This window comes from Meleagris gallopavo, chromosome 9, assembly GCF_905368555.1.
Source record: "Meleagris gallopavo chromosome 9, MGAL_WU_HG_1.1, whole genome shotgun sequence".
NCBI classification, from domain to species: Eukaryota; Metazoa; Chordata; class Aves; order Galliformes; family Phasianidae; genus Meleagris; species Meleagris gallopavo.
Genome location: NC_139412.1, coordinates 4,185,769 through 4,210,508, shown reverse-complemented (window position 1 = coordinate 4,210,508; position 24,740 = coordinate 4,185,769). Strand labels below are relative to the sequence as shown.

General features: G+C 38.9%; 1 protein-coding gene across 13 annotated transcripts in view; it reads left to right on the top strand.

The window, feature by feature from the left end:
- The window catches only part of MAP7D3 (MAP7 domain containing 3), a 35,824-nt gene extending 11,112 nt beyond the window's left edge, over nucleotides 1-24,712 (top strand). Inside the window, exons 4-21 of one of the 13 annotated variants that reach the window (XM_085230981.1) lie at nucleotides 476-639; nucleotides 2,738-2,852; nucleotides 3,797-3,829; nucleotides 8,565-8,666; nucleotides 10,462-10,560; nucleotides 10,951-11,049; nucleotides 12,108-12,233; nucleotides 14,204-14,349; nucleotides 14,693-14,823; nucleotides 14,910-15,154; nucleotides 16,415-16,550; nucleotides 17,564-17,744; nucleotides 18,795-18,899; nucleotides 19,173-19,226; nucleotides 19,916-20,009; nucleotides 20,442-20,640; nucleotides 21,686-21,981; nucleotides 23,346-24,712. In XM_085230981.1, coding sequence (XP_085087107.1) covers nucleotides 476-639; nucleotides 2,738-2,852; nucleotides 3,797-3,829; nucleotides 8,565-8,666; nucleotides 10,462-10,560; nucleotides 10,951-11,049; nucleotides 12,108-12,233; nucleotides 14,204-14,349; nucleotides 14,693-14,823; nucleotides 14,910-15,154; nucleotides 16,415-16,550; nucleotides 17,564-17,744; nucleotides 18,795-18,899; nucleotides 19,173-19,226; nucleotides 19,916-20,009; nucleotides 20,442-20,640; nucleotides 21,686-21,981; nucleotides 23,346-23,353 — 2,333 coding nt within the window. In that variant the 3' untranslated portion in view covers nucleotides 23,354-24,712. Of the gene's footprint in view, nucleotides 1-475; nucleotides 640-2,737; nucleotides 2,853-3,796; nucleotides 3,830-8,564; nucleotides 8,667-10,461; nucleotides 10,561-10,950; nucleotides 11,050-12,107; nucleotides 12,234-14,203; nucleotides 14,350-14,692; nucleotides 14,824-14,909; nucleotides 15,155-16,414; nucleotides 16,551-17,563; nucleotides 17,745-18,794; nucleotides 18,900-19,172; nucleotides 19,227-19,915; nucleotides 20,010-20,441; nucleotides 20,641-21,685 lie in introns of all 13 variants that reach the window. The other 12 variants (XM_085230980.1, XM_085230982.1, XM_085230983.1 and 9 more) reach the window with 12 other exon arrangements.
- Nucleotides 24,713-24,740: the final 28 nt, after the last annotated feature.

Sequence of the window (24,740 nt, the reverse complement as noted above, 5' to 3'; positions counted from 1 at the left end):
GCAATATTATTTTGATCTCAGATGCAATATATCTGCAGGGTTTTCCTATCTTGTCACTCAGTGCTTTACATCTTTTTGTTATATCTTATTTTAAAAAATAATGAGAGAGAATTGCAAAATGCAAAAATTCCACCCTTTGATACTCAGTTACTACTTACTAAGATTTCACTGTTATGATGGCAAGAAAGGTGTGTGTATAATACAGGTTTTATACATATCCTGATTTTCCTGTCTGGGCTGTGAAGTGTAATGGCAGAAAGTGTTCAAATTCACTGCCATCCTGTGGACAGAATTAAAGGTATCTCTGTCATCATGTGCAGTGTCATCCAGCACTACTAGCTAGTCTTGGTGTGTGTTTTAACTTTAAGGGGTGATAATTTTGCCTGGTGGTAGTTTTGCTTGGTAGTCTTTTGCCTGTAATCTATGTTGTAATATCAATGAGTAATCAAGTTTGATTTCAATTTTTTCTTTTCAGCTGCCAAAGAGTCACAAATCCTTGAAAAGGAGAGAAAAGCAAAACTCCAGTATGAGAAACAGTTAGAAGAAAGGCAGAGAAAGCTAAAAGAACAAAAGCAAAAAGACGAACAACGGAGGGCAGCTGTAGAAGAAAAGAGAAAACAAAAAATAGAAGAGGAAAAGGTATTATGCTTTGAAGTTCTTTAGTTATGAAAGGGTCGATTGCCAGAAGCAGTGTGTCAGCAATAAAAACATAACACACACACACACACGCTTTTATAAGCCTGCTGTGAGAACTTGCAGTGGTCACTGATGAATAGGGTGTAAGTCTGGCTGGGTGTCTTCTGGGAGTCCAGCTCCTGTTACACTGTTCTAGGAATTGGGGTGGGTTTTTTGTTTGTTTATTTCTTTTTTTACCTTTTTTGTCTGGCAATGTTTTATTGGTGTTTCATTCTCTGTAATCAGCTTTTGGGTGTGTTCAGATTGATATTCCATTTGGACTTCATGGAATAGTTTACATTTTTGAAGAACAAGCAGAAATGTTTGGGGTGGGCCTTGACCACAGCCCAGTGTGGTATTATCTTTTCAAGCAACTGCTTTAAGCATATAACATGCATTATGCTTCATGAGGTATGCTTTAAGCCTACAATACATTTATTCATGACATTTAGAAGATGGTGGGTGTGTTTTAAATAGGCACAGTGATAAGCAATGGCAGGACTAGCTGATGAGTGTTTGTTTGGGTTAACATTGTCTTGTACTTGGTCCCTGGAAGATGATGGTCTTGTACACAGTTATACATCTGGCAGGTAAGAAGATAGTGTGCAGTTGACCTGTAAACCTCTCTTTCAACTAAAAAGTGAAAACAGATCTTGACATTTGGACTCTGACATTAGAAAATAATTGCTTTTAAATAAACTATCTTAAGGCAGTATTTGTCAGCAAGATCTCATCTACACTACATCAGAAAATACAGAGTCTGCCACATTCTTGTTGGATACTTTACCCAAGTCTCATTTAGTTAATCACCTTCTTTAGATAATGCAAAGGAAGCACAATCACAGGCACTGGAAAAATAAGTATTCTCTGTCTCAGCCAGACTTGAAGACAATTTGGCATGGCTAGAGTTGAGATACTTGTCTTAAAACAATTACTCAGTTATTCTGTACAGCTGTGCAACTGATTACATTGATATCTTGAGCTGATAACTGACTTTCTTTTGTTCATAAAGCAAAACTTAGTCTTTTACTGTGACTTTCAAGAATTACTGCACAGGAGATGCCTCGTGGAAATACCATCTGCAGGTTACAGAAAGGTTACATAAGGGCTAGGTGGTTTGGCAAGGAAAACCCTCTTACATTTATCTTTTGTCTGTGTATGGAGTGTATCCTTCCTTCTAAGCTTGCTTTGCATCACACAGTGACTGTCTGTTGTGAAATGATGTTGAAAGAAGGTGAAAGTCTTACGTCCTCAGGAGGGGAAGCTTTCTGATAACGAGTCCCCTCGGCATCTTACTGTAATGCATCAGCAGTAAATACTGCTTCAAAAGATCGCTTGGGATGTGACTATTCCAGTGCAGAAATCTGTTGTTGACACACGTAAGCTGGCTGTTAATGGAGAATAAATGGTCCAGCATGGTTGCAGTCTGTCGTTAAGCACAACAGCTGAAATTCCCACAGAAGCACTTACTGTCCTGGAGGCAGGAGAGCTGTGCTTGGTGCTCTGTCCTGTCAGCAGTGATCGCTGTGGGCTGCAGCTGATCGATGTTTTCTGCAGTTTTGCCTTCATATCTTGCTATTTCTGGTTTCACTGTATTTGTATTAATGTCAATATGGAAGTACTTGGGTCAGTGTTTTGTGTTGTTTTCTGAAAAAACAATTAACCTTATGCTTAGACCTGGTATTTTATGCTGGAGGGTTTTCAGCACCTCTTAGAACTAACTGCAGAATGTAAATTTAAAGAATAAGCAATTATTTTTGCTCAGTTTGGACTTCATCCTTATTTAGAAAGTAAGTAGTGCTGTTTACTGAATAGGAAATCTGGTGGCTATTTTAAGTAAAGAGTAGAATAGATTATCTGTGCTTTAGCTCAGCCTAATTACATTCACAGTTTTGAAACCATTAATTGCCATTAACTTTTTTTATGTGATGGTGCATCACATAATGTGCAACAAAATTAAAAACAACAAGAAGTTGTAAATCTTACTGTATGTTTTGTCTTCTGGCATACCTGTGCTTTATATTTACATAGACAGCTTCACAGAGGTGTTGTTTGTTAACAGGAGAGACACGAAGCAGCTCTGCATCGTACCTTGGAACGGAGTCAGCGACTGGAAACACGGCAGAAGAGATGGTCATGGGGAGGATCTGTAACTCCAGATTCAGAGAGCAAAACGGGTAAGTAGCACCTTTCCTAGCATAGTTAGTTGCAGAATATTATGGGTGTAAGGCAGGTTAGTGCTATTCATAGAGACCTGAGGATCTTTTCCTGTCTTGGATTTTATAACAGGATCCGTGGGTAAGTTCCTATTTGTACTGCTGAGATACAAGCTGGTTTTGACTTTGGAAAGGGCTAAATGGAAATTGCATGGCAAATATATACCTGGCAGCATTGCATTGGTAGTCCCCACGCATCAGATAAGGGAATTGTAATATATAATTGTAAAATAACTCTGAAATTCTAAAATAGTTCTTCTGTTGCAATATGTATAATGTTATGCTGAGAGTGGTGATAAACGTGACCCCAAAAAATCATTCTGTAGTATTCTATCTAAAATGTTTTGAACACAACCTTAGCCATTATAGAATACCAACTGATTATTTGAATGACCAGGAATGGGCAAGGAGGTACAGTGGGCTGTGTCTGAGCTTCCTGGAGAACAACTTCTGTCCTAGATTAAGTGATGTGTCTTAATAGTTTCTAACTGAAGCTCATATTGATGCATGCTTCTCACTGTTACTGTTTTTGCTTGTAAATATTCTGAAATCAGAGCAGCCAACTGGGATTGCATTGGGAGGGAGCCTTTTATGTACTGCCTAGCTGGAGGGGAATAAGTGACTTAAAAATCTGTTATTATCCAGGAATAAAATAAAGCCAAAAACTCTTCAGTTCAGCCTATCTTCTGAATTGCTGCAATTGAACCGTGTGTTTCAGCTTTTTTTTCAGTAGTGTTTTTTTCCTGTCAGCTTGAGTGTTGATTTGTAAGGTTTGTGTATAACATGTTTGAAAGTACTTGTGATAGGAATTATCGTTATGATCCCCAGCTTCCCCAGTCTTAGTTGCCTTACACCGTTTATTTTTATACCCTGTGACTAAGCTTATGAACCTTCTTCTTCCACAGAGCAACAGACCACAGATGAAGGTGAAACTGGTGGTATTGATTTCCAAAATGTTCTTTTTCTGTTGTCTTATGCTCACTGCTAAGCTTTTAAACTTGAGTTCTTGTTTCTCTGAAACTAAAGAAAACCATCTTCGTGTCGAACTTTTCCTGGATCTTGGCCAGCTGTACAAGGAATATGATCCCTAAGTGGAAAGCAGTCCTCTACGTTTTTAACTGTCCCTCCCAGCTAATTAAACTACAGCTTAAGTCATGGCGTCCTGAGGGAATTTTGAAGGAGAGGATATGAGCATTTGAGTTTTTAAAGATGATGTGGGGAGGAGAGGAGAAATCCTCAGTGTATTTGACCATAAATTGACTGAGTAGTTTAAGCTTTTCTTTTAAAATGAGAAAATTTGAGTCCTTTCATTGCTTCCTAATTTTAAAAAGTGGGCATTGGTTTAATTTTTGTTTGTAGGATGTCTCTCATTGGTTTTGCTTGTTTTTAACCAGCAATTGAAGTAACAGTTGTAAAATCAGATGATTTTTTTGCTAAGACATTGTGAAAGGGAATGGGTCCTGTGTGAAGTTTCTTTTTCCATGAAGGGTTTTGCAAGCCAGATATGTCCTGTTGTCTAACTTAAGTCTGTATATTAAATGTATTTTCTTCATATTCCTATGTTTGCCAGTGTACAGACTGAGCCATTCATAGAAACCCTTTGGAACAGTAATACATTTGTGAAGTCTGTATGTTTAATATGCAGTTATTTCATGTAGCTAGTTGAAGGCAACAGCTCTCAGCTGAGAGCCAGCCAAATCTGAGGCCTGAAAATCTGTGCATGCTCACAGCATTACTAATTCAACACAGCTGTCTCATAATGCTGACAATATGAGGCTTGAAAATGCAATGAAAGTCTGAGTATGATTTAACTACCATGGCTTATTCTGGCTGCACAGGAGAAGCATGTGCATTTCATTCTCTCATCCCTTTCTCTGCACAGCACGAATCCTTCATTTTCTCCAGAATTAGCCAGTCTCACTGTATTGGTTTACCTGTTAAACATATGTTCCTTGGGTACACGTATAAACGCAATTCCTGTATTTCACACTACCAAATGTCATTGAACTTAGAAAGCAGGATATCACATTTGTCTTGCATGTTTAGAAAAGCACTATTTTTTTTTTCTCCTGTATTCTTTTCTATCTTTAATTTTAAAACTGAACTAATTTTAAAGCTAAACTTTTTATCAAGCATAAAATAATGCCCTTTGCTCTCTCCTAATTGATGTGAGGAAACAAGTCCTGTCTGTCCTTTGATCGTGGAGGAAGACTTGGTCCACAGAGCTGCTGAAGCACATTAAAAATAGACAGTGTCTTCCAACAAACATGCTCCTAATGTGAAGATAAAAACTTAACTGTGCCTTGTGCATCATGAAGTAGAAACAGAAAGAGCACCTACGTTCTGTTATATGAGACCAATTTGAATAATTTGGCACTGATTTTGAAAAATGTGACTGTGGAGATAAACAGCACGGTATTTGACCAGAACTCTTTAATGCATCCACACTGTTTTAAGCTTGTGTTAGTTTTTAGATTGAGGTTTCCAACATACAGCTGTCTTTGCTGGGCTGGAAAATCATGACAATTCATTCTTTTCATATTTATTCCTGTTTTAGGTTTGCCCTTTGCTTTTTAACTTTCTGGGAGCTTGTTGCTTAGTGGTTGTTAAAAATCTACGTAAAAAAAACCCACACATGTAAGATGCATAAATCCAGCTAGATTTCTAAGAAAAATCTTTGTGATCTCTTTCACCTTATATTCATTTAATTGCTGGAAAGAGAACAATTACTTGTGGGTTTGGGGAAGATGACACCATATGAGCTCTGCTGCATTACGTCATTGTGGCTGAGTAATGCACCTGCTCCATCAGCACGTCTGGAGCAGATTTCAGGATGGTATTTTTCCATCATCAATTGCTGTGGATTTGGGATTAAAGGCTCCATTCCCATTTCTAAAAATGAAGAACACCAGGGGGCAGATTTCAAATGTTCTTTATTTCATATGCTGTGTAAGCCTTTCTTGTCTTTAGAATTGCTGCAGAAAAAAAAGAATTTTTTATATATACAAATAAATATGTATATATGTCTGTATATATATATATATATATATAATTTTATAGATTTACAGATATAAAATGAGACGTCCTTCCACGAACCAGCCATGTCAACAGTAATGTGCAGGAACATTGACTGGTAAAGCAGCATTTGTGGTGATAGAGCTGATGTGCTCTGGAAGGTAAAGCCCATATAATTGAACATCTCACCAGCCATCAGCCATTCTGTGTTATCTACGGAATGTGATTCACTCAGACTGCACCAAATGCACTGCTGATGGCCTGAAACTTAAAAATTGATGAAAGCCCCAGAGTCAAATGCTACGTTAATGACATTGCTGTCAGTGCTGAGATGAAAAGTGCTGGGTGTGGGTCTGCCAAGAGAAGTGGCAGGGCTGTGTGATAAAGCATCCTTAATGACAGAGCCCTGTAAGTGAGGGAGGTTTAGTGATGACTGCTGAGCAAAACTCAACGTTTGGGCACACCTGGAGGCTTATGCTATTAGAATAGAAATTGGGCTGCTACATTCTCTCTTTTTGAAGTAAAAAGATTCCTTATCTTAGTAGAAACTTGAACGAAGAGGCAGAGAATCTGATTTTATTTCGCCTTATTTTATGCACCCTATAAAGGCAATGTCCTCGCTCAGTGAAGCTCTGAGAAGCTAGGGGTGAGAGCTGCCCTCTCATAGTGATATATTTAAGATGCTGCATTTCACAGCTCATTACCCAGTTACCCATTCTTTCTTTGGCTTTGTTGCCACAATTAGTTTTTCCCTTCCATTAAATAATAACAGCTTTTTAGTACCTGTGGAATGATGCTATGTGCTTCTTGCAGTTATAAGTTATAAAGATCTTAGACAATTAATGCAAAATAAACTTTCCTGGAGAAACAAAAGTAAAATCTCAGTGTGAATAATACACTTTACCAATTCGATTTTTTTCAGTGAAGTCATGAGTTGGGGTATTTTTTTATCTGAATGGTTATCTATAGACTATACTTTTTTCTTTCGAGTCTCCTACCAGCAGTTTCATCGTTTGTCTCTGCTAAACAGTGCAGACCACCTTCAGAAGTTGTGAACTTGCTGAAGTAGAAATACTTGTCTTAGTGTAATTTTTCTCAAGGCAAGATTTACGTTTCTGGGTCTCAGTAGATCATAGACCAAGGCTCAGACTTCATGCAAGTTCTGAAGTTCTAATTTAAACTGAGGCGTGTGTAAATATCTCCATGATGTTAGGAGGCATTTGACTCCCACACGCTTAAATTAAGGTTTGAGCTGTGCTTTTTTTTTTTCCCCTTTCTTTCCCTTTTTTTGAAGCAGCCACTAGAGGGAAGTGTTTCTCTACAAAAACACCCAGAGAAGTGTTATGAGTTCCTGATTTATTGCACATAAAACCTTTCAAGGCTGTTTTAGTTATCAGAGTACTCGAGCTTCATTCACTAAATACCATTTTTGTTGCATTAGGAAAATCTAAGCTCACAGCTTCTTAACTTGAATGATCAGAGATTCCCCTTTCTCCCTCTTACTTCTTTATTCTCTATCACAAGAGCTTTCAATTTCTTCAGCTTCAACTGCAGAATGTGCTTTTCCTTTCACATGGCTCTGTTGCTTTACAAGGGAGCCCCATAGCTTCTGGCAGGGATATCCATAGGGACCCTGTGCTCTTGCTGTAAGGAGCTGCTATAGCTTGCTAGCCAAAGGGAAAAGAAGCTGCCTCTGGTGAGTAGTGCTGCTTTTGCCTTTGACATTACTTATGCACTAATGAGTTCACATTAATCTTTTCTGCAGTTCAGTATGCCAGCAAAATCAATTCTTCCTGTTAGATGTATAGAATTTCTCATTTTTATATTGCTGCTCCTCATTGCTTTATGTGCATTACTGTTTTCTACATAGTGAGTTTCCATAGCAATAGATGCATGCTTTCCCAAGATTTTCATGCTCTGGAGTAGTTTGAAATTAAAAAGCAGGTCTTTACCAGGCTAGTGGTGAACCTAAGGTTTTTGCAGTATGAGATGTGATGTTATACATGTCTGTGTATGTGCTTGTATGCAGAAATAGATTAATGCTTCCCAGTACAATCGTTTCAGAAGAGTTGGAAGGCTGCTAGGAAACATGGGCTTAAGGAATAGTTTTTTTCAAAAATCAGGAGATTTTTAAAATGAAGCAGCTCTTGGGAAGTAATGGGAAATAAGAATACTTTCTTGGCTTTCTTTAGGACTTGCTTTCATCCTTCCAGAAGCATTTGTTTTGTTTTTGTTTTGTTAACTAGTGTCTGAATAGCTGGTCTGACACAACCTGAGTGGGAGTTAGGAAGGAAGAAATCAATGTTGTTCAGGGTGTGATGTTCTCTTCTCTGTCTTGCAGTCTGGTAACAGCACCCAGCCTCAGCACTCATCTTTATGTGTTAAGAGCACAGGGCTTAAAGTCTCTTGTTTGCATACATGTGCTTAAAACCTTGGCTTTATTCCACTAAAACTAAATGCCTTTTCTGTGTGTTACATCTGATGCTAATTGTATCAAGAACCTTCAGTGGAAGAAAAAAACAAACACCTCTGTTTCTCGTTAACCAAAAGCTGAAGTAGCCTTCAGGATGTAATACTTCCCAAGCTGCCTCGCGAAAGCGTGGAAGGTTCTTCCTTAGGTATGAAGATGAATTCTAAAGTAACCACTTCTTTACACAGCCAGCAAGCGGTCCACCTCCACAGCAAACCTCAAACCAACAGAAGCTGCCATGAATAAACGTTTGTCATCATCTGCAGCACTTTTAAATGCTTCTGATCGAAGTAAGTGTTTGGGTTTCTGTTGGTAGCAGGTGTTTCTGCTTACCTGCTAGCAGGGAGGGGACAGGAGGAGGAACGATGCTCCTCTGTCTCCCTTGCTCTATAACTCAGTTCCTGTTCTCATCTCAAATGCATTTCATGCAATTTGTTAATCCAGCCTGACTGTTCAGGGGTTTCACCCAGTTGATGTGATCTCTGTTTAGAGGAGAAGAATGACGGTAAAGATTGCTGTTCTTTGTTGTTTTGTTGTTTTCTGTAATTATTTCTGGAATCACGTTACTAAAGTTCAATCTTGGTGAATGATTGATTCCCAAATCATTTCACAGCATTTAGAGGGTTGCATGCCTTAAATTACATCCTAAATTTCCAGCAAACTAAAAATAGTACAAAGAATAGTTTGAGTTGTTCTTTTAGACAGTCGTTTGATTGCCTGTGTGGAGGGAAAAAATCAAATTAGGTTTGGGATCTTTCTTTTCTGCAGGTCCTGCACTCTATGAACACGTGCTTGCTTTTTAATCTTAGAATTTTGTTATAACCAAATAGAAAAGAATGCATGAAGTGGGATTTTTTTGGGGTGGGAGTAGGTTGGTTTGTTGTGACGTGGAGTTGTAGTGCGGTTATAGCCAGGTAGGTGTACTGTGTCAATATCAAGGAATAGAAGTGGACAAGCACTATTCCTTTGGCTGTTTGTTTTAAAGGATATCTGAGAGTGTTTGCGCTCCAAGAGATCAGCTACAATTTCTGTGGATTCCAGTTCCATTGGAAAATGCTTACTGTGTATGTGCAAGCGGGCTAGGCTAGAAAAACCCCTATCAAGCATACCAAGGGCACAGCTAGCAGTATTTTTGCAGATTGAGGTTGGAAGGTGATCCAGCAGAAAAACTTGCATTCGTATACTCTTTGCCTGCTGGGGAAAGTGGTGAATATATATCCATAGTGACACAGCTGCAGGGGCAGTCTCTGAGTCACTGGGGAATGCTTGCAATCTGAAATGATTTTTGTATATAATGCCTGCAGGGTTCAGCTCTGGGTATGAGTCAGAAACAGCCGTAGAGTACAAATTAAGCACCTAACAAAGGAAGCCAGTAATTATCAAGTAAACGGAATTGCTTTCAAACTTACTGTCTACCTTGAAATCCTCTCTGAATCTTTGTTTGCTTTGGAGAGAAGAAAAATCTCAGGTCGTTTGAAAGGGAAGAAATTTGGATAGAACTTCTGAGCGCTTGGATCAGCTGGGCATAGAGGGTGACAGACTGACAGATTTAGATCATAGCAGTTCTGTGCTCTTGGTCTGGTGCTCAGGAGGAAATGCTTGCTGAAAAATGACTAAATTCAAATGACAGAGGAAAATACAGCTGCAAAAATGACCAGATTGCTTCTGCATTATGTATGGGAAGGTGGAGGGACAAAATGCTGAAATGAGAGAGGAGCTTGTCCCTGGATCAGTGGGGGATTTCCTCAGTCGTGTTCTGTGTATGTGCTGAACTGAGCACTTTGTTACAGCGAATGCGAGCATTTTTTTTCAATTTTTATTCACAGAGACATACAAGGATGACCTTAATAGGTCAGACATGAAGTCTGTATGATTGGCATCCTGTCTCTATGATAAGCAGTGTACAGGAGTAAAAGAAATAATGCTTATACGGAGTAATTCTTCCCTGATCCAGTTTTTCTGCTTCTGAATTATCTATAGTACAAAGTGACTTAATTGGACTTCTGTATGCTGGGTGCTGGGGCTGGTGTTGGAGGGGACTTCTCAGCTTTCCCATAAAATTAATCAGTGCACTTTCACTTCCAGGTACCGCAAAGCGAAGCGCCTCATTAAACAGACTGAATAACAAAGTCCCTCTACACTCTCAGCAGTCAGCAGTCAAAGGTTCACAGGTGGAACAGAAAGGTGCTAGAAACGACTTGGTCTGGAGAATTGGGAGGCATAGATGGGATATTTGAAGTTGACTTTAAGCCATGCCCCAGTTTCACTATACCTGTTTTTACTCATGCTTTCGTTGCTGCAATGCACTGAGGCAAAACAATAGTTATGAGCTTTCCAGTGCCAGATATTGGGTAACCTCCTATAAATCATTATTTCTCTTAAAAGGGGAAGGGTGGGGGGAGAATAGACAAATGGTAGCCAAGCCATTTAGCCTACGAGAAGCTACTTCTTCATAATGATAGATCAGTGTTTGTAGTAGATTTCTTGGCAAAAGCAAACCATGGGAATGGCAGCTTAGAAAATTATATATGTAAGTATCTTGTTAAAGTAACATTCCTTACGCTTGGTCTCTAGGAGGAGCAGAAAAGAAGAGGAGCACATCTTTGAATAGAATGAGTAGTAAACCCCATTCTTCTCCTGAACTAGAAAAAGTGAAAAAGGAAGAAAAAACAGGTGGTTGTTTCGTAAAACTGAATACTTTCTTTAAAACTCATTCCCAGTAAAGTTTGGATAGGACTGCTTTCACTGGTTTCCTTTGGTTCTGAAACCTTCAGGACTTTTTAAGGGCTTTTTAGTTACCTAGAGATAAAGATAAGATAGTAAAGATGGAATTTCTTCCTTTGGACAAAAAAAAAATCCTGTAAGGAGGACATAATTTTGTTGGATTGGGCTCTAAACAGATTGTAAGTTGTCCCTCTGCTGAGAAGAGAGATGTGTGATTGGAAGCTGGCAGGACTCAGCTATAGTAAAAGTCAGTGATGTGTTCACTTCTTGGTTAAACCTTACTTCTGTATTTTTTTGAGCTCCCTTTCATGGTTCAGTTTAACAGCCTCTTTTCTGGTCCTGCTGCTGGTCTAAACTCTGCATGTGAATGATGGAGGAAAGCTGTTACCACTTCACTCTCTTTTGTTCTCTGTATTCTCACTGTTAAAATTTATCTTTTCTAGTACCTCATCCTAATGCAGAAGACTAGAAACTTCTCTAACACTCTTTTTCCTTTTGAGTTAACAGTTCTGAAACTTTCCTTTTTAGCAGCTGTTGCCAGCAGTGGAAACTTTATTCTGTTTCAGAATGTCTTTCCTGTATAGGAAAATGCTGGGTGCCATGTGAATCTGTGTGAGTGTTGCCCGGTGATAATCATTGGCTTTGCTTTTGCAAACCACATCAGAACACCTTTCCTGCAATCCAGAGTGTATAGCTCTGAAGAGCTGGTAAAAAAAACTTCATATTTTAACTGACTTCAGCACTCATTGCTTTTATATGCATGTCATTCTCCTCATTAATTTAATTGGTATTAAGCAAACCAAGGACAAGTGCAGCATAAGAGATTGCAGCATTTAACCTTTCTGAGCTTTTAGTTTTAGTTTCCATCTCCATGACTTTGGTGTTTTTCTTCCAAAACTGTTAACGATTTGCAATGATGCTTACAAACCTCCTTTGCTTTGTACTGCTTGTCTTTTTCATTATATGATTTCATGTTGGATCCTTTTTGATTTGTTCCCATCATTTAGCTCGTCGTTCCCAGGTCAGTCCTCTGGACAGTAGCGTAATCAGTCGCCTCCTCGCCCCCACTCAGGCCTCCTTAGCTAGGAGTAAAAGTGCTGCTACATTGTCGGCTGATGGACAGGATCCCTCAGGTAACAGGAAGGCAGCAAGCCTGAAAGGTTTTTGCAATTGTTCTTCAAACAAGAACATAACAGTAACTAACTGTGCTACCCATCAGTGTGAATCAGATATCTGATATATGGTTATGTATAATATTACTTATCCAGTGTTTTCTTGGGTCAGTAACAACCAATTCATATGCTGTGTTGCATGTTTGCTTTGCAAAACCAGAGAATAATACTGGCTTTTAAACTGTGGTGCCAGTTTGTTTGTTTGGGGTTTTGTTCTTAACTGACTGAGAGATCTGCATTTGAGTGTACACTCAAATGAATCTGAGACAGACTGATCAGAAAACAGTACCAGGAAATTAAACAAAAGGGGGGAAAAAACAACAAATCATTTCAAAGGAGGCTGAAAGAATAAGTGCAAGGTCTAGAAATGTACAAACATGGGGAAGGAATGGCCTTACCATAAGGGCTGGGAGACCTGAGCTGGCTTCACTCAGGCTGACTGTAGGCATAGAGGCACACCAACAGGAGCACATTACTGGCTGGCTCAAGCAATTTTACACTGGTCCAAATAGAGCTGGTAAGCTCACACAGTGGCTCAGCTCAATAGTAGCACAGGAATTTCTACATCATCTCAGCTGCAAGCCCTGACTGCATCCCACATGCCTTGTAATCGTTACTGGTGTTGAGAATAGCCCAGTAAAGACGTATGTGGAACCAATGCAGAGTCCTTTCTCCTCTCTTACCTTATAACTTGTGTTCCCAGTTTTGCTTATTTCCTCTTTAGTAGATTCCTCCATCTTTATTTTTGATCTTATGCCACTTAACTTGATCCTTGTTGGTAATGGTAACATTTCTGCATTGCTCCCCTTCTATGAAACTCAGGTTTTTGGTTTGTAGTGGTCACATTTTTGCACACCTATCTATATGCCACTTTTATTTTACCATGAATATTTCAGTTTGTGCCATGTGGGGAAATGCCATCTTTTTCACTGTTGCTGACAGCATGTGACTTACTCACTATTGCTGAATTAAAGATAACTTACTGTCCTATCAGTTTACTTAAAAGTACTTCAGCACAAAGAGAATGCAGTTCTCCTTATACAAATGCTTTAAATATAAAAATAAAATGTATTTTCCATAAAGTGACAAAACTAATTGCTGGCATCTGTCAGAATTTTTTAATACTACAGATAAATCACATCTAGTTTCAGATTTTTATATATATGTATGCTTTTCCATCTATGATTATTTTAGTGAAAAAAGTAATTAGACAATACAGTATTGAAAGAAATTGTATTACTTGTGAAACGATTGACAGTTACTACATGAAAGCTATTGTGGTTTCACAGTTGACCCTTTTCTCTTGATATGGTTCTTTTTCTCTGCATATTTTGATTTTGTAATGTGGATAAAGGGCACAAAAATATTGCAATATAGGGGTCAGAGAAGCAAAGTAGAATAAAATAATGTTGCATAAATGCTTATTTCACAAGATAGGTTTGTAAAGTAATGCTCAGATTCCTCATGTAATGCTGCTGTGAAACTCTTGGAAAAGAAGGAAGATTTCCCCATGAGCATGGGGGGAACGTGCTTAAAATTTGAACCAGTCATAAAGAACTTGTAAAGAATCATGATAAGCCTTTAACACTGTTGTGAAGCAGTTGTGATAAGATGCAGCTTGACTGGAATCAAAGTAACATTACCATATTGCTTATTGCAGCATTGTTTGGAAAAGCATTTTATTTTTATCTACGTCAGATTGCTGCTTTCAGAGTGGTTTTGTTCTTAGTGCTGTTGCTTCCAAAATACTAATCGTGTGGTGGTGGTGTCTGTGTCCATGACCCATTGCAATGTGCACTTCCTGTGGTGTTTCTCTGTGCGGTTTCTAACACACAATCTTTCTTTTTCTCTTTCTCCCTCTTCCTTTTCTCCTATTCTTATGCTGTGCACTTGGTTCTTGTTTTGTCTTGTCAAATTCCTAACTTTTATAGAATCTCACCTCTGTCCTCGTTCAGCTTCAGCCAGTTCCATCAATTCCCCAGTCCCAACTCCTAAAGTGCCCGTGCGCAGTCGTAGCATCGACAGATTGAAGTCCTCTGTACCTTCATCTGATGCAAGTTCACCAGATCCAACCCAGGTTTGTTGAAATTCCAGAGGAATTAGGTTTGTATTAATTTGGGGGTTTGGAAGCGCTCAGGATGAGATCCTGATTCAGCAGATGTCCTATATCACATGCTTCAGAAATACAGTATTGAAACCGAATTGCAATTTTACGGTCCTTGGTCTTTCCAGTATTTTAAAGGCAAGCTGTTTGCTGCTTGTGGTTCCCGAAGGATAATTTAAGTAACATACTGACTGGGTCTGTGTTTTGGAACACAAAGCAGAAGTACACATTGTTGAAAATTTTGTGCTTATGGCAGCAGCTACCCTGTCTTTAATGTATCCTGGAGTGAGCATTTTATTTTGATCTATCTTCTTAGAAATCAGAGACTGAGAAACCATCCTCAGGTTCTGGGTTGCGGCGCCCTTCCTCTCCGTCGGTGTCTGCCCGAAGAAGATCCCCTTCTCCTGCCAATTTGGTGAAGCGTCCTCCATCACCATCTGCAGTTAGGTGTGTGTTCTGGCTGGATCTCTTAGCTCTGTTGTGTACGTGAGATTTTCAGCATTATCCCTGAAAAATGTTCTTTACTTCTGCAGACAGAAGACTCGCCCGCCTTCGCCTGGCATATCAAAACAGAGGCCGCCGTCTCCTACTCCGATCCATAAACCAGCACCCATCCAACGCCCACCTCTCACACCAGGTGTTATCAACATTACCAAAAAGAAGACTGAAGCAGAGAGCAAACCAAAGGAGAAGAGTGCAGAAGGAACAGGACATGAGCAAGGTGCCCCATCAGCCTTGGACAGGGATGCAGTAGCAGCTAGCACAAAGACCAAAGAAGGTGAGTGCCTTTCTGTGACTGAGGCTCTTATTCCAGATATGTGCACTGTGTGCTAGATCTGGTGGCTGCCCTCTGTCAGTCTGGAATCTTTTCCCTGGGGCTGTAAGAACAATTCTTACGCACATAACACAAGCCTGATTCAGCTGCTGAGTGTACTTGGTGAAATCAGGCTTTGTAGCTGCAGGTAGCAATTATGTGTCTGTGGGACAAAAGCAGATTTTTGGTATTAAAGTACCTAATGATGGCATTGTGTTTTGAATGTATTGTCTTTAGATCAGAAGGAAAAAATAACTAATGTCACGTTTGTTAAAATGACCTCAGCTGGAAGGCTTTATGAAAATTAAGCAGACATGTATGTGCTAATCTGTGAAATACTAGAAAAGAAAGGCATTCCTCACCAATATTATCCTGCTCTTGCTGACAGCGAGAGCTAATTCTGTGAGTGTGTAGATGAGCTTTGTCATGGAAAAGTAATATTTATAGAGTGGGAGTAACTGATAGCCATCAGAGTTCTTTAAATGTTTATTGAATGTAACTGGCTGACAAGATTTGTTTGTGGGTTTTTTTTTAGTGTTAATTTATAATAGTATCTCTGAGATTCAGACATGGTAACACCAGGCAGGGCATGAGCAGCCATAAATGGCAGGCTATATAAAAACCTGTTAACCTGGTAGCTGGAGCTGTTCTCATCTCCATGTAAATTGGAAAATGATTTGTTGTTAACACATGATATTACTGAAGTAATTAGTGTGAGCCTTCAAGGCCAGGTAAAATAATGATACTCTATAAATACAAAGGCATTAATGTTATGAAAGAAGGCAAATTTTAGAATTAATATTTCCTCTTTATAATCATGAATGTGCATTCCATTTTATTTGAAGGAAATTTAATGTATTTCCTGAAGCAATTTTTTTTCACTTTTCTTTAGATACGTCTAATTGTTCTAGAATGAGTCTGTCTTTTAGGAATATGTTATAAAGTACCATAGTAATTGGAGAGTATCATTAACCATATTGTCTGCAGCATGACTGGAACAGTGTGATTGAAATGAATTATTTCAGCATCATTGAGCACGCCTTCAGGATCAGGATCACCCTTTGGCTCGTGTATGTCTCTGTATGCAGAAATGCTTGCTGCTGGGTGATGGGGACTGATCTAAATGTTAGTGGCAAAAAAGAATCGTCATCGTATGGTGATAATGTCTTTCTTAATTTTAAGTTACATGAGCTTTTTAACAGCAGTTTCTTTTCCACTTTGCAGAGTCAGGTAGCAAAGCAGCAGCAGGGACCACCACAGCTGAAGAAGCTGCTAAAATCTTGGCAGAAAAACGGCGTTTAGCACGGGAGCAGAGAGAGAGGGAAGACCAAGAGAGAATTCAGAGACAGGAAGAGGAAAGGTAACTGCTGGAGAAGGGAGTGATGCTTCCTGCAGTTGGTGTGGTTGGTGTGGACATTTCAGCTGTACATTTCCCTAAGCATTAAGTTTGAGATGGGACAAGTTGCTGTGTATATTGTTAGTCTGTACCTCAGTATATATGTGATGCGTGGTCACAGTGCAAATCACTGCTTTCTTTTCCAGACAGTCATCCTTGCTAGTTCTGTTTCAAATCTAGAATGTGCTTTTTACACTCTTCGCTTTGTTGTCTTGAAATATTCAGCTTCTCTGTACAAAACTTTCCTCTGATGAACTCAGGTAGTGAATACTTGAAATCTTGTTCTTCTGTTCCTACATCTGCATCAGAAATGTTGCAGCCAAATAATTCAAAGCAACAAACCAGAATATCCTTGGTTTGCCAGATAGAAGTTGTTAAAAATTACAGCTTTGTGCTGACTTTACACCAGATCGAGAATTACCTGTGTGTGCTTCTCTGAACAATATTACAATATCAGATTTTGTATGTTTTCTACTCACAGGTATAAAGCTGGCCTAAACTTAAATGCAGTCTGATATTGATGTTTTATCAGAAACGTGCCATGCCCATATTGGATCAGATTGGATGTGTATGACCGTGTGACACCTCCAGTATATCACTGGAACTAAGGCTGTAAAAGAAAGTTGTTTCTAAAATCTGACTAGGTTTGCTAAGACACTGAAAGTTGCATTCCTATGAGGGATGCAGCAACTGTTATTAAGTTGTTGTCTCATAATACACGTCTCAGTGGAACATTCCATTATTGAAACAACTGGTCTTGGACTTGTCTTAATCAGCAAAGAACATCTAGGTGCACATAGTTTCCTCCAAGTGTTTATGCATTTCCTTGGACTGATCTTGCTGGTGACATCTGTGAATCTACAACAGAAACTGTCCTTGTGCAGTTACTCTGTGATTGGCTGAAGTAGAAATCCTTGCTTTCCTAGTTTGTCTCACATGCATGCTTACAAATGCATATTTATATTTTGACAACATAGAATCAGAGAAGAAGAAATGGCTAAGAGAGCAGTTGAAGAAAGAGCACGACGGGAGGAGGAGCTCCGCAAGCAGGAGGAAGAAAAGAGACTCATTTATGAGGAACAACAAAGACAAGCTGAAGAGGAGAGAATCCGCCGAGAACAGGAAGAACAGGAAAAGCTTGCAGAGCTTCAGCACCAGGTTTGCTTTCAGCTGGGATTGGTTGGAGAATGTTGTGAAGTCCTTGCCTTGCCTTGCCTTAGTCTGCGTGACTTCTGTTAGCTTTTGATAGGTTCAAGTACGGGACAAAAGCACACATTTTGGAGTTGTTTGGGTTTTTTTAGCCATCTGGGATGTTATTTTGCACACACAAATGTATCTGTATTAAGACTGTTTTACCAACATACTGCTGTGAGTTATAAGAATATGGTCGGTCTGCCTGGAAAGTCATCTGATGTCCTCTGTTCCCACATGAGTAAAAAGGAAGATCAGTAGTGCTTCCAAGTCTGTGTTTCTAATTGAGAAATAGTCTTCCAGAGCTAATACCTTTGTGCCTTCTTATAAAGGCATCTTTCCAAGTGAAAGAAACTCTGTTTTGAAAAAAGTGGACTTTCTTTAAATGAGATTGATTTAGAGAATCAAAGCAGCTTTACAGATGAGAGCTTGTAGTGAGATGGTTTGTGTTTAGAGAGCTGTATCTTATGGATAGCATTGATATGTGTCTAAGCATTTCTTTAAAAGCTTGCTTAAATTCATAACAGTTACATAGTGTTGACTGTACTTTTATTTTCTTTCAAGTCGTAGTGAAAAAGATTTTCTAATGAAGAAGGCGCAGAAGATTCTCAGCACAGAGTTCCTTTTTAACAATAATGCCTGACTGGCAGAATTTTTGAATTAAGCTTGTGACATACAGAACTCCTTGCTGTTCTGCTACTTCATAAATTGTTCTTCTTAGAAAAACTTTGTCATGAAGTTTGAAGCCTAAATAGCCCAACAACATCCAGAATGATGATAATATAGCCATGCATACTGTTTTTCTTTTCAAGTCAGTTTTTGAATGTCATAGTAGTATAAATTTCACATCAGTAACTGTATAGCTGGCATTTAGCTGCAATGCGTGCTCCTATTAAATAGTGATTGTCTGCAGTTCCTGTCTGTGTTACACCAGAATCTCTGTAACAGGTCTGGTTTGAATTCTTGGAGATGAGTTTTTCCACTGAATGCTTTTCTTTCTATTCTCTTTATTTTCAGAGGGAAGAAGCTGAAGCAAAAGCTCAAGAAGAGGCTGAAAGACAGCGGCTGGAAAGAGAGAGAATTATGCAGCAAAATATGCAGGAAAGGCTTGAAAGAAAAAAGGTATGCTGTTTCAAAAGCAGAGAAGTCCCTTATCCTTAGAACAGGGGTTAAGTGTTAGCACTGAAATAAACTGAGCAGGCAGTCTGTCTCAGATTCATTCAAGCAGAAGTAGTAGTGGTTGTTTTAAGTCAGCTGTGACTTGTGAGCTTTAAAAACAGTGAGTGAAGTAGTAAGTGTATGAAATAAGAAAATATATGATAATTGATGAAAATTTAAACCAGAGTGCTGAAATATAAAACTCTAGCATTGTAAATATTTTCCACTTTTTAACAGAGAATTGAAGAAATAATGAAAAGAACACGAAAATCGGATCAAAACGAATCCAAGGTACTTATTTGCTTAGATTTGTGTAAAGGCCCTTCCAGAGAAGGCTTTGTCTTTGTCTTGTAGCCTTTGTTCTTCTGTTACCCTCAAACTAGCTTGCATGTGAAGGTCCAAGTTCTAGTGTACCAGAATAATTTTCAATAGCTTGCATACATAGTACACATCCTTTTGCACTGCTGTTTCAGAAGTCTTTGTCTGATGAATTTTGGTCAACACATACAGAAACAATGTGATCTGGCATTACCACTTTCTGACCAGGTACAAAAAACACTGGCTAGTAGTGGATTTTATTTTTTTAAACAGTCATCCTTCTCCTACTGTTCAAAATGCCATCCTATTTTGATACCATGTGGCTGAAAACCAATAAATATTTATTGCACACCTTGGAGAAATGAGGGGAAAGGGAACTCGGGAGTATTTCCTAGGCAGGGGATGGAAGTGAGTCTCCCACATGTTTACATGCTCTGGCTTAGCAGATCTGCTTGTTGTTGAGTGACCTGAAAAGTCAAGTCAGCTCCAGCAGCCCTCTTAGTTGACTCCCTGTCCCAGCCATGGATGCAGGTTGTCTGTTAGCCTTTGCAGTAGTGTGGCCTTACTGCTTGGTGCAGAGCAGTCCTGTGTGGGAGCTGTGCTTGAACCATTTTTGAAAATCTTGGGAGAGAGCTGTTGTGAGTAACACTGTGGGAATTCAGTTGCAGAATGAAGGAAAGTCTGCCTGTGAGGTCATGGAGGGAGAGGATATAGAAGAGGAGGAAGAGCTGGGACTTGAGAAGGCTGATCAACCCGGTAAGGAAATGTGATAAGTCAGATCTAAGTTGCTCAGTGTCTCAGTGACATTTAAGGTGTGTTAAAAACGTCAGATCAGTTAATGGCATCAACTGTGATTACCTGAGACGCAAGTCCTAGAAGTACCACTGAGTCTTTTTACTTGAGATCTTTCTTCTTAAACCCAATTCCATACCACAGAAGAAATCCAAAATGATGAAATGTAAAACAATTTGTGTGAGAAAAATACACTCCTCACAAGTGTATTTTTAAAGATGGAAAACAAATACATTGTTATAGGCAGCTTGTCTCTAGATTGATTTCTGTATTGAAACAGTGCCTCAGATTTTTGGCAAGGGAGGGTCAACTTGACACTTGTATTTTATTCATTTAGGATAGCAACACTGTTCCTGAAGCTGTGTTATGTTGTTTTTCTTTCCCCCACACTTTCAGGAAAGCTGAATGGCATTGACTTACCCCAGGAAGTCAAAGGGGAGACAGAGGGTTGTGTACAGACTGCAGGGAGCTTGATCTCTACAGAGTCTGAGCAACGCACTGTGACAGAGTTGAAGGCCAGTGAAGTATTTATGAATGGCAGCGATTTGAAAAGTGATGAGGGATCTCTACTTTTTACTGAATTGAAGGATTCCAGGTGAGTTTGCACTGTCAAGCAGTTCTCTGTCACTCAAGAAATTCCTTTTTTTTTTTTTTTTCTTTTAATTGATTTTAGTACTGTATTTAGCATTGGATCAGATTTTGCACCCCACTAGTTTGCTGGTATTTTTCTGTATGTGGTGTGTGACTGCTGTCAATATAGTGGCTCATGGAGAGGCAGTTACAGAGAACTGTCTGCTCAGATGATACATGTTGACATTACTGGCTTTGCCAGCAACACAGCAGTGTTACTTACAAAGAAAGATATTGCCTTGAAATCTTTTCCCTTCAAGTAACTTTTCGTTAACAAAACATTAAACAAGGAGGAGGGGGACCAAAAAAAAATAACCTATAGAAAGCTGTAGAACAATCTCAGTGGTGCTGAAACACCAGATAGAACACAAATGCCTCCTTTTATGAATATTATTGTCGTTTTCCAAAATTTGTCGTCTTAAACATAAAATATTTGCATCTACTGCTGGAAAATTTGTCTTCTGATGCTAGTTCCATTTGCTTATCTAAACAGTAATGATTTAGAAATGGCATTGTGAACTCTTTGCAAAGTGATAAAAAATGAATTCCTAGTGGAGAACTATGAAGACATTTTCATTATTTTCTCAAAAATGAATGAAAATTCATCACTCTGAGTTTGAATCTGTTTAAGGATATACAGTCTTCTGAGGATCGGTTCTGTATTTAAAAAGTCTAACTGGAGGGGAAACAAAAGGAGAAATCCATATTACTAAAATAGAATTTTAACAGAGCAAGTCTTAAAACTTGCTGGTTCCTACTATCAGTTCTGGAACCAGACCTTACCTGGGAGGTCTTAGTATAGTTAAAAAGTGGTTATATGGTGGTGAGTCATTCCTCTGCACTGGTTCTTGGAAGTGAGATCCCACGTGGCAGCTGTAGGAGCTTGTCTAGGATTGCCTTTCAGGATATGCAGTGCTTTGCAAAGTATGCAGACTAATTGGCTGGCCTGTAATGAATCTAGAGGTTAAAAATCCACAAATTGTAATACAAATAATGTTTGCTTTTTGTAGCCGTCCTGCAAAAGAAATGGTTATCGATGACTCAGTGAAGTTGGGTGTTAATGAAGCTGATCATACAAGTGGACTTATTCAGAATCTTAATGGAAAATCTGATCTGTGGACTTCCGAGGAATTCATTGACATTGGAGTACATTCCAAGTCAACCAAACTGAGTTCAGACAGCATCTCTGCTGGTAACTGTAATCAAAACTTGAATGATGCTGCTACAATACCTTCTAGTCCCAAATTGACTTATGAGGAAGATGGTGCAGTGAATTCATTGACCAAACCTATAGATTCTTCATCAGGTAATTCAAGCTGATTTCCCTATCTATCTCCTCCTCTGGCTAGATAATTAACTTTGTTGTATTTTTACTCTCCTTGCCTTAACTTCAGCTTCTTATTTTCAAGGCACTTTCTCCAGTGTGTAGACTGGAGAGAAAGCTCTTTCTTTAGTGCTTGCAACTTGCATTCTGTCAAAAGAAGTCACCAGTTGATGCCTTGTTAGCGATTTGCTCTATGCAGCAGCTAAGGCCTGACACGAAGGCTCTTCCAAAGACAAAGCCAAGCTCCTGTTTAGCTCCTGCATCCCCTGTCAGCACTCAAGCCCATCTGTTGTGTTCTTCTATTCTGATTTCTTCTAAGATGTCTTAAATGGAACGTGTTACTTTTGAAGATACTAACAGTTTAATAGGTGTCTGATGTAACTCTACAGACGAGACCCGGCTACTTTCCCCTTTCCACTCCTAGGCATGTTCTGTAACTTCTTGATGCTGACCTGCATGGTCTTTAAGAGGTCTCTTCAGGCTCTGGCAAGGTACCTGTCCTCTACTGTAGAATAGGCTTTTGCTTCACTGAAGGGGAGTAACACCAACTTTAAATTCCACAAACGGTTGTGTTACGTGTTAGGAGGAGTAATAAAGCTACACACATAACATTCAGAATTTTCTGGAAGAAATCAGGCTGCATCTGAAGCCCATGTACTTGAGAACCCAGACCCTGATGAGTGTAGTGTCAGAGAGGCCTTGGTGTGCTAATTTTCTTAAGATTAAACTGCTCAGTTGTTGGAGCTAAACCCCATGTGAACGTACTCACAGCAGAAGATCTCTGTCCATGAGATAAACGACTGCGTGAACAGATGAAGTAAATGACAGTGGGAAGAAACAAGACTTGGTATCCACAGTTTCTTTCAGTGATGTGTAGCACTTTTTTTTTTTTTTTTTTTTTAATTAAAGTGTAGCACTTTTCTAGACTGAACTGTTTCCTGAGTCTCCTCTGTCACTCTGCGTCTTGTGAGTTGTGGTCTGATGGACACTGAGACTTCCTTTGGGCCTCTGCTGAGTAGTTGAGAACAGAATGATTTCATGTGATTCTGCTGATCGCATTTTCTTACGCTCAAAATCATTCATTTCTTAGTGAAGAAAGTGTTGCCTTTTAATTCTGAACTTGAATGTGTTTAGAGATAATATGCTTTAAGAGTTACATACACAGCTTTGGAAATGAATACTCCTATATTTTCTTTTTGAAAGAAAAGCTACTGTGCTGATATTGCACTGTAAGAGGTGGTTCTGTGCTTACCTTCCTGGATGTACACTCTGACAGTGAGGACAGATTTATGTAGAATACATTGCAGTATGATGGTTACACTTTCTTTTCTTTGCTCTTTGGACAGAACTGTGAACACTTGAGACCTGGAAATAATCTGATTGCACTTCAGTAATCCAGTGCTCTATCAAGTACCGAAGGCTTTGTTTTGAAAAGCTGCTTGTTTACATTTATCCATCTTCAAGTTTGCAAAAAATAAATAACACCAGAGAGGGCTGACAAACTTCTAGATTTGCACCTTGAAACATTTCAGGGAGACTATTGTGCTGATGTTCCTTTTCCATTTGTTTAGTTTAGTTGTTAGAGAGGATGTCCTTGTTCAAGTAACACTCATTTCCCTTTTACAGACCTTACACTAACCTGTTTGAGTCTCTTTGTTTTCCTATCAGTGTAATGCACAGCAATGTGCCACTGGGGACTTCCCAGTTTGCTACTGGCTGGATTTTGCGTATTCCTAAAATGGCACTTGAAGACTTACTCAATGTGTGTGTTAAAGCTGAACACCAGTAGTAATGTTCTGGAAAAATGTCTTATTTTCTAACATAAAAATATTGGCGGTTTCAAAATGCAGTGTTGTGTCATCACTAATATGTTTTAATCTATTGGAAAACATCAGAACATTTTACAGCCTGTGCACTAATATTCTGCAGAACTGTTAAATACCTGGATATGTTTGTGATAGTGCAGTTTAACATGTCATGCTTTTAAAAGTGTTTTCCTTTTGAATTATTTATCTACACTCGTGTAAGTATTATTTTATTGTGTACATAACAGTATTAGACCATTGAAGTCATATTTTGTTCATGTTAATTACTGCAAGTATTCCTGTTCTAGCTTTATAATAGTGACTGCAAGCTGCATATATATTTCCCTTCCCCTAAAGCCTGCATTAAGTAATCTATTTAACCTGAACTTGCCTGCTTTTGCAGCATGAAGAGATTAACCAAGCATCTTCCAAAAGCTGCTACTAAGAGTAATAATGCAGTCTTGCTCTTACGTCTCCTGTAACAGAGATACTGAATAATTAAGCGATTAATTTAAAGAATAGCTGTCTCAAATCCTGCTATGAACACTTGGCTGATACTTCACTTCAGATGAATCATCCAAATGGCAGCTGCATTTTCAGTGGTTAATGAAAATGGTTTTGCTGGAACTAAAAATGTTCTTTCCCCAACGACTGCAATAGGAAACCCTCAGCCTTCTTACTCCGTTTGCTATGCAGAACATGGTAGTACTTTTTAGACTTTAGAGCAGTGCCTTAGGTGAAAAGAAAGATGTATTTTTGTATGATAAGCTGTTTCATTCTGGCAGAGACAATCATCCTAACAGAAGATGCGGATATTTTTTCTGTGCTGATACTCTTTGTCCAACGGTCTGTTACAGCTCTGTGTAAATATGTGTGCACTGTTAAATAAACTTTGCAGTTGAACAATGCTTTATTTCTGTAATGCTAAACATTACC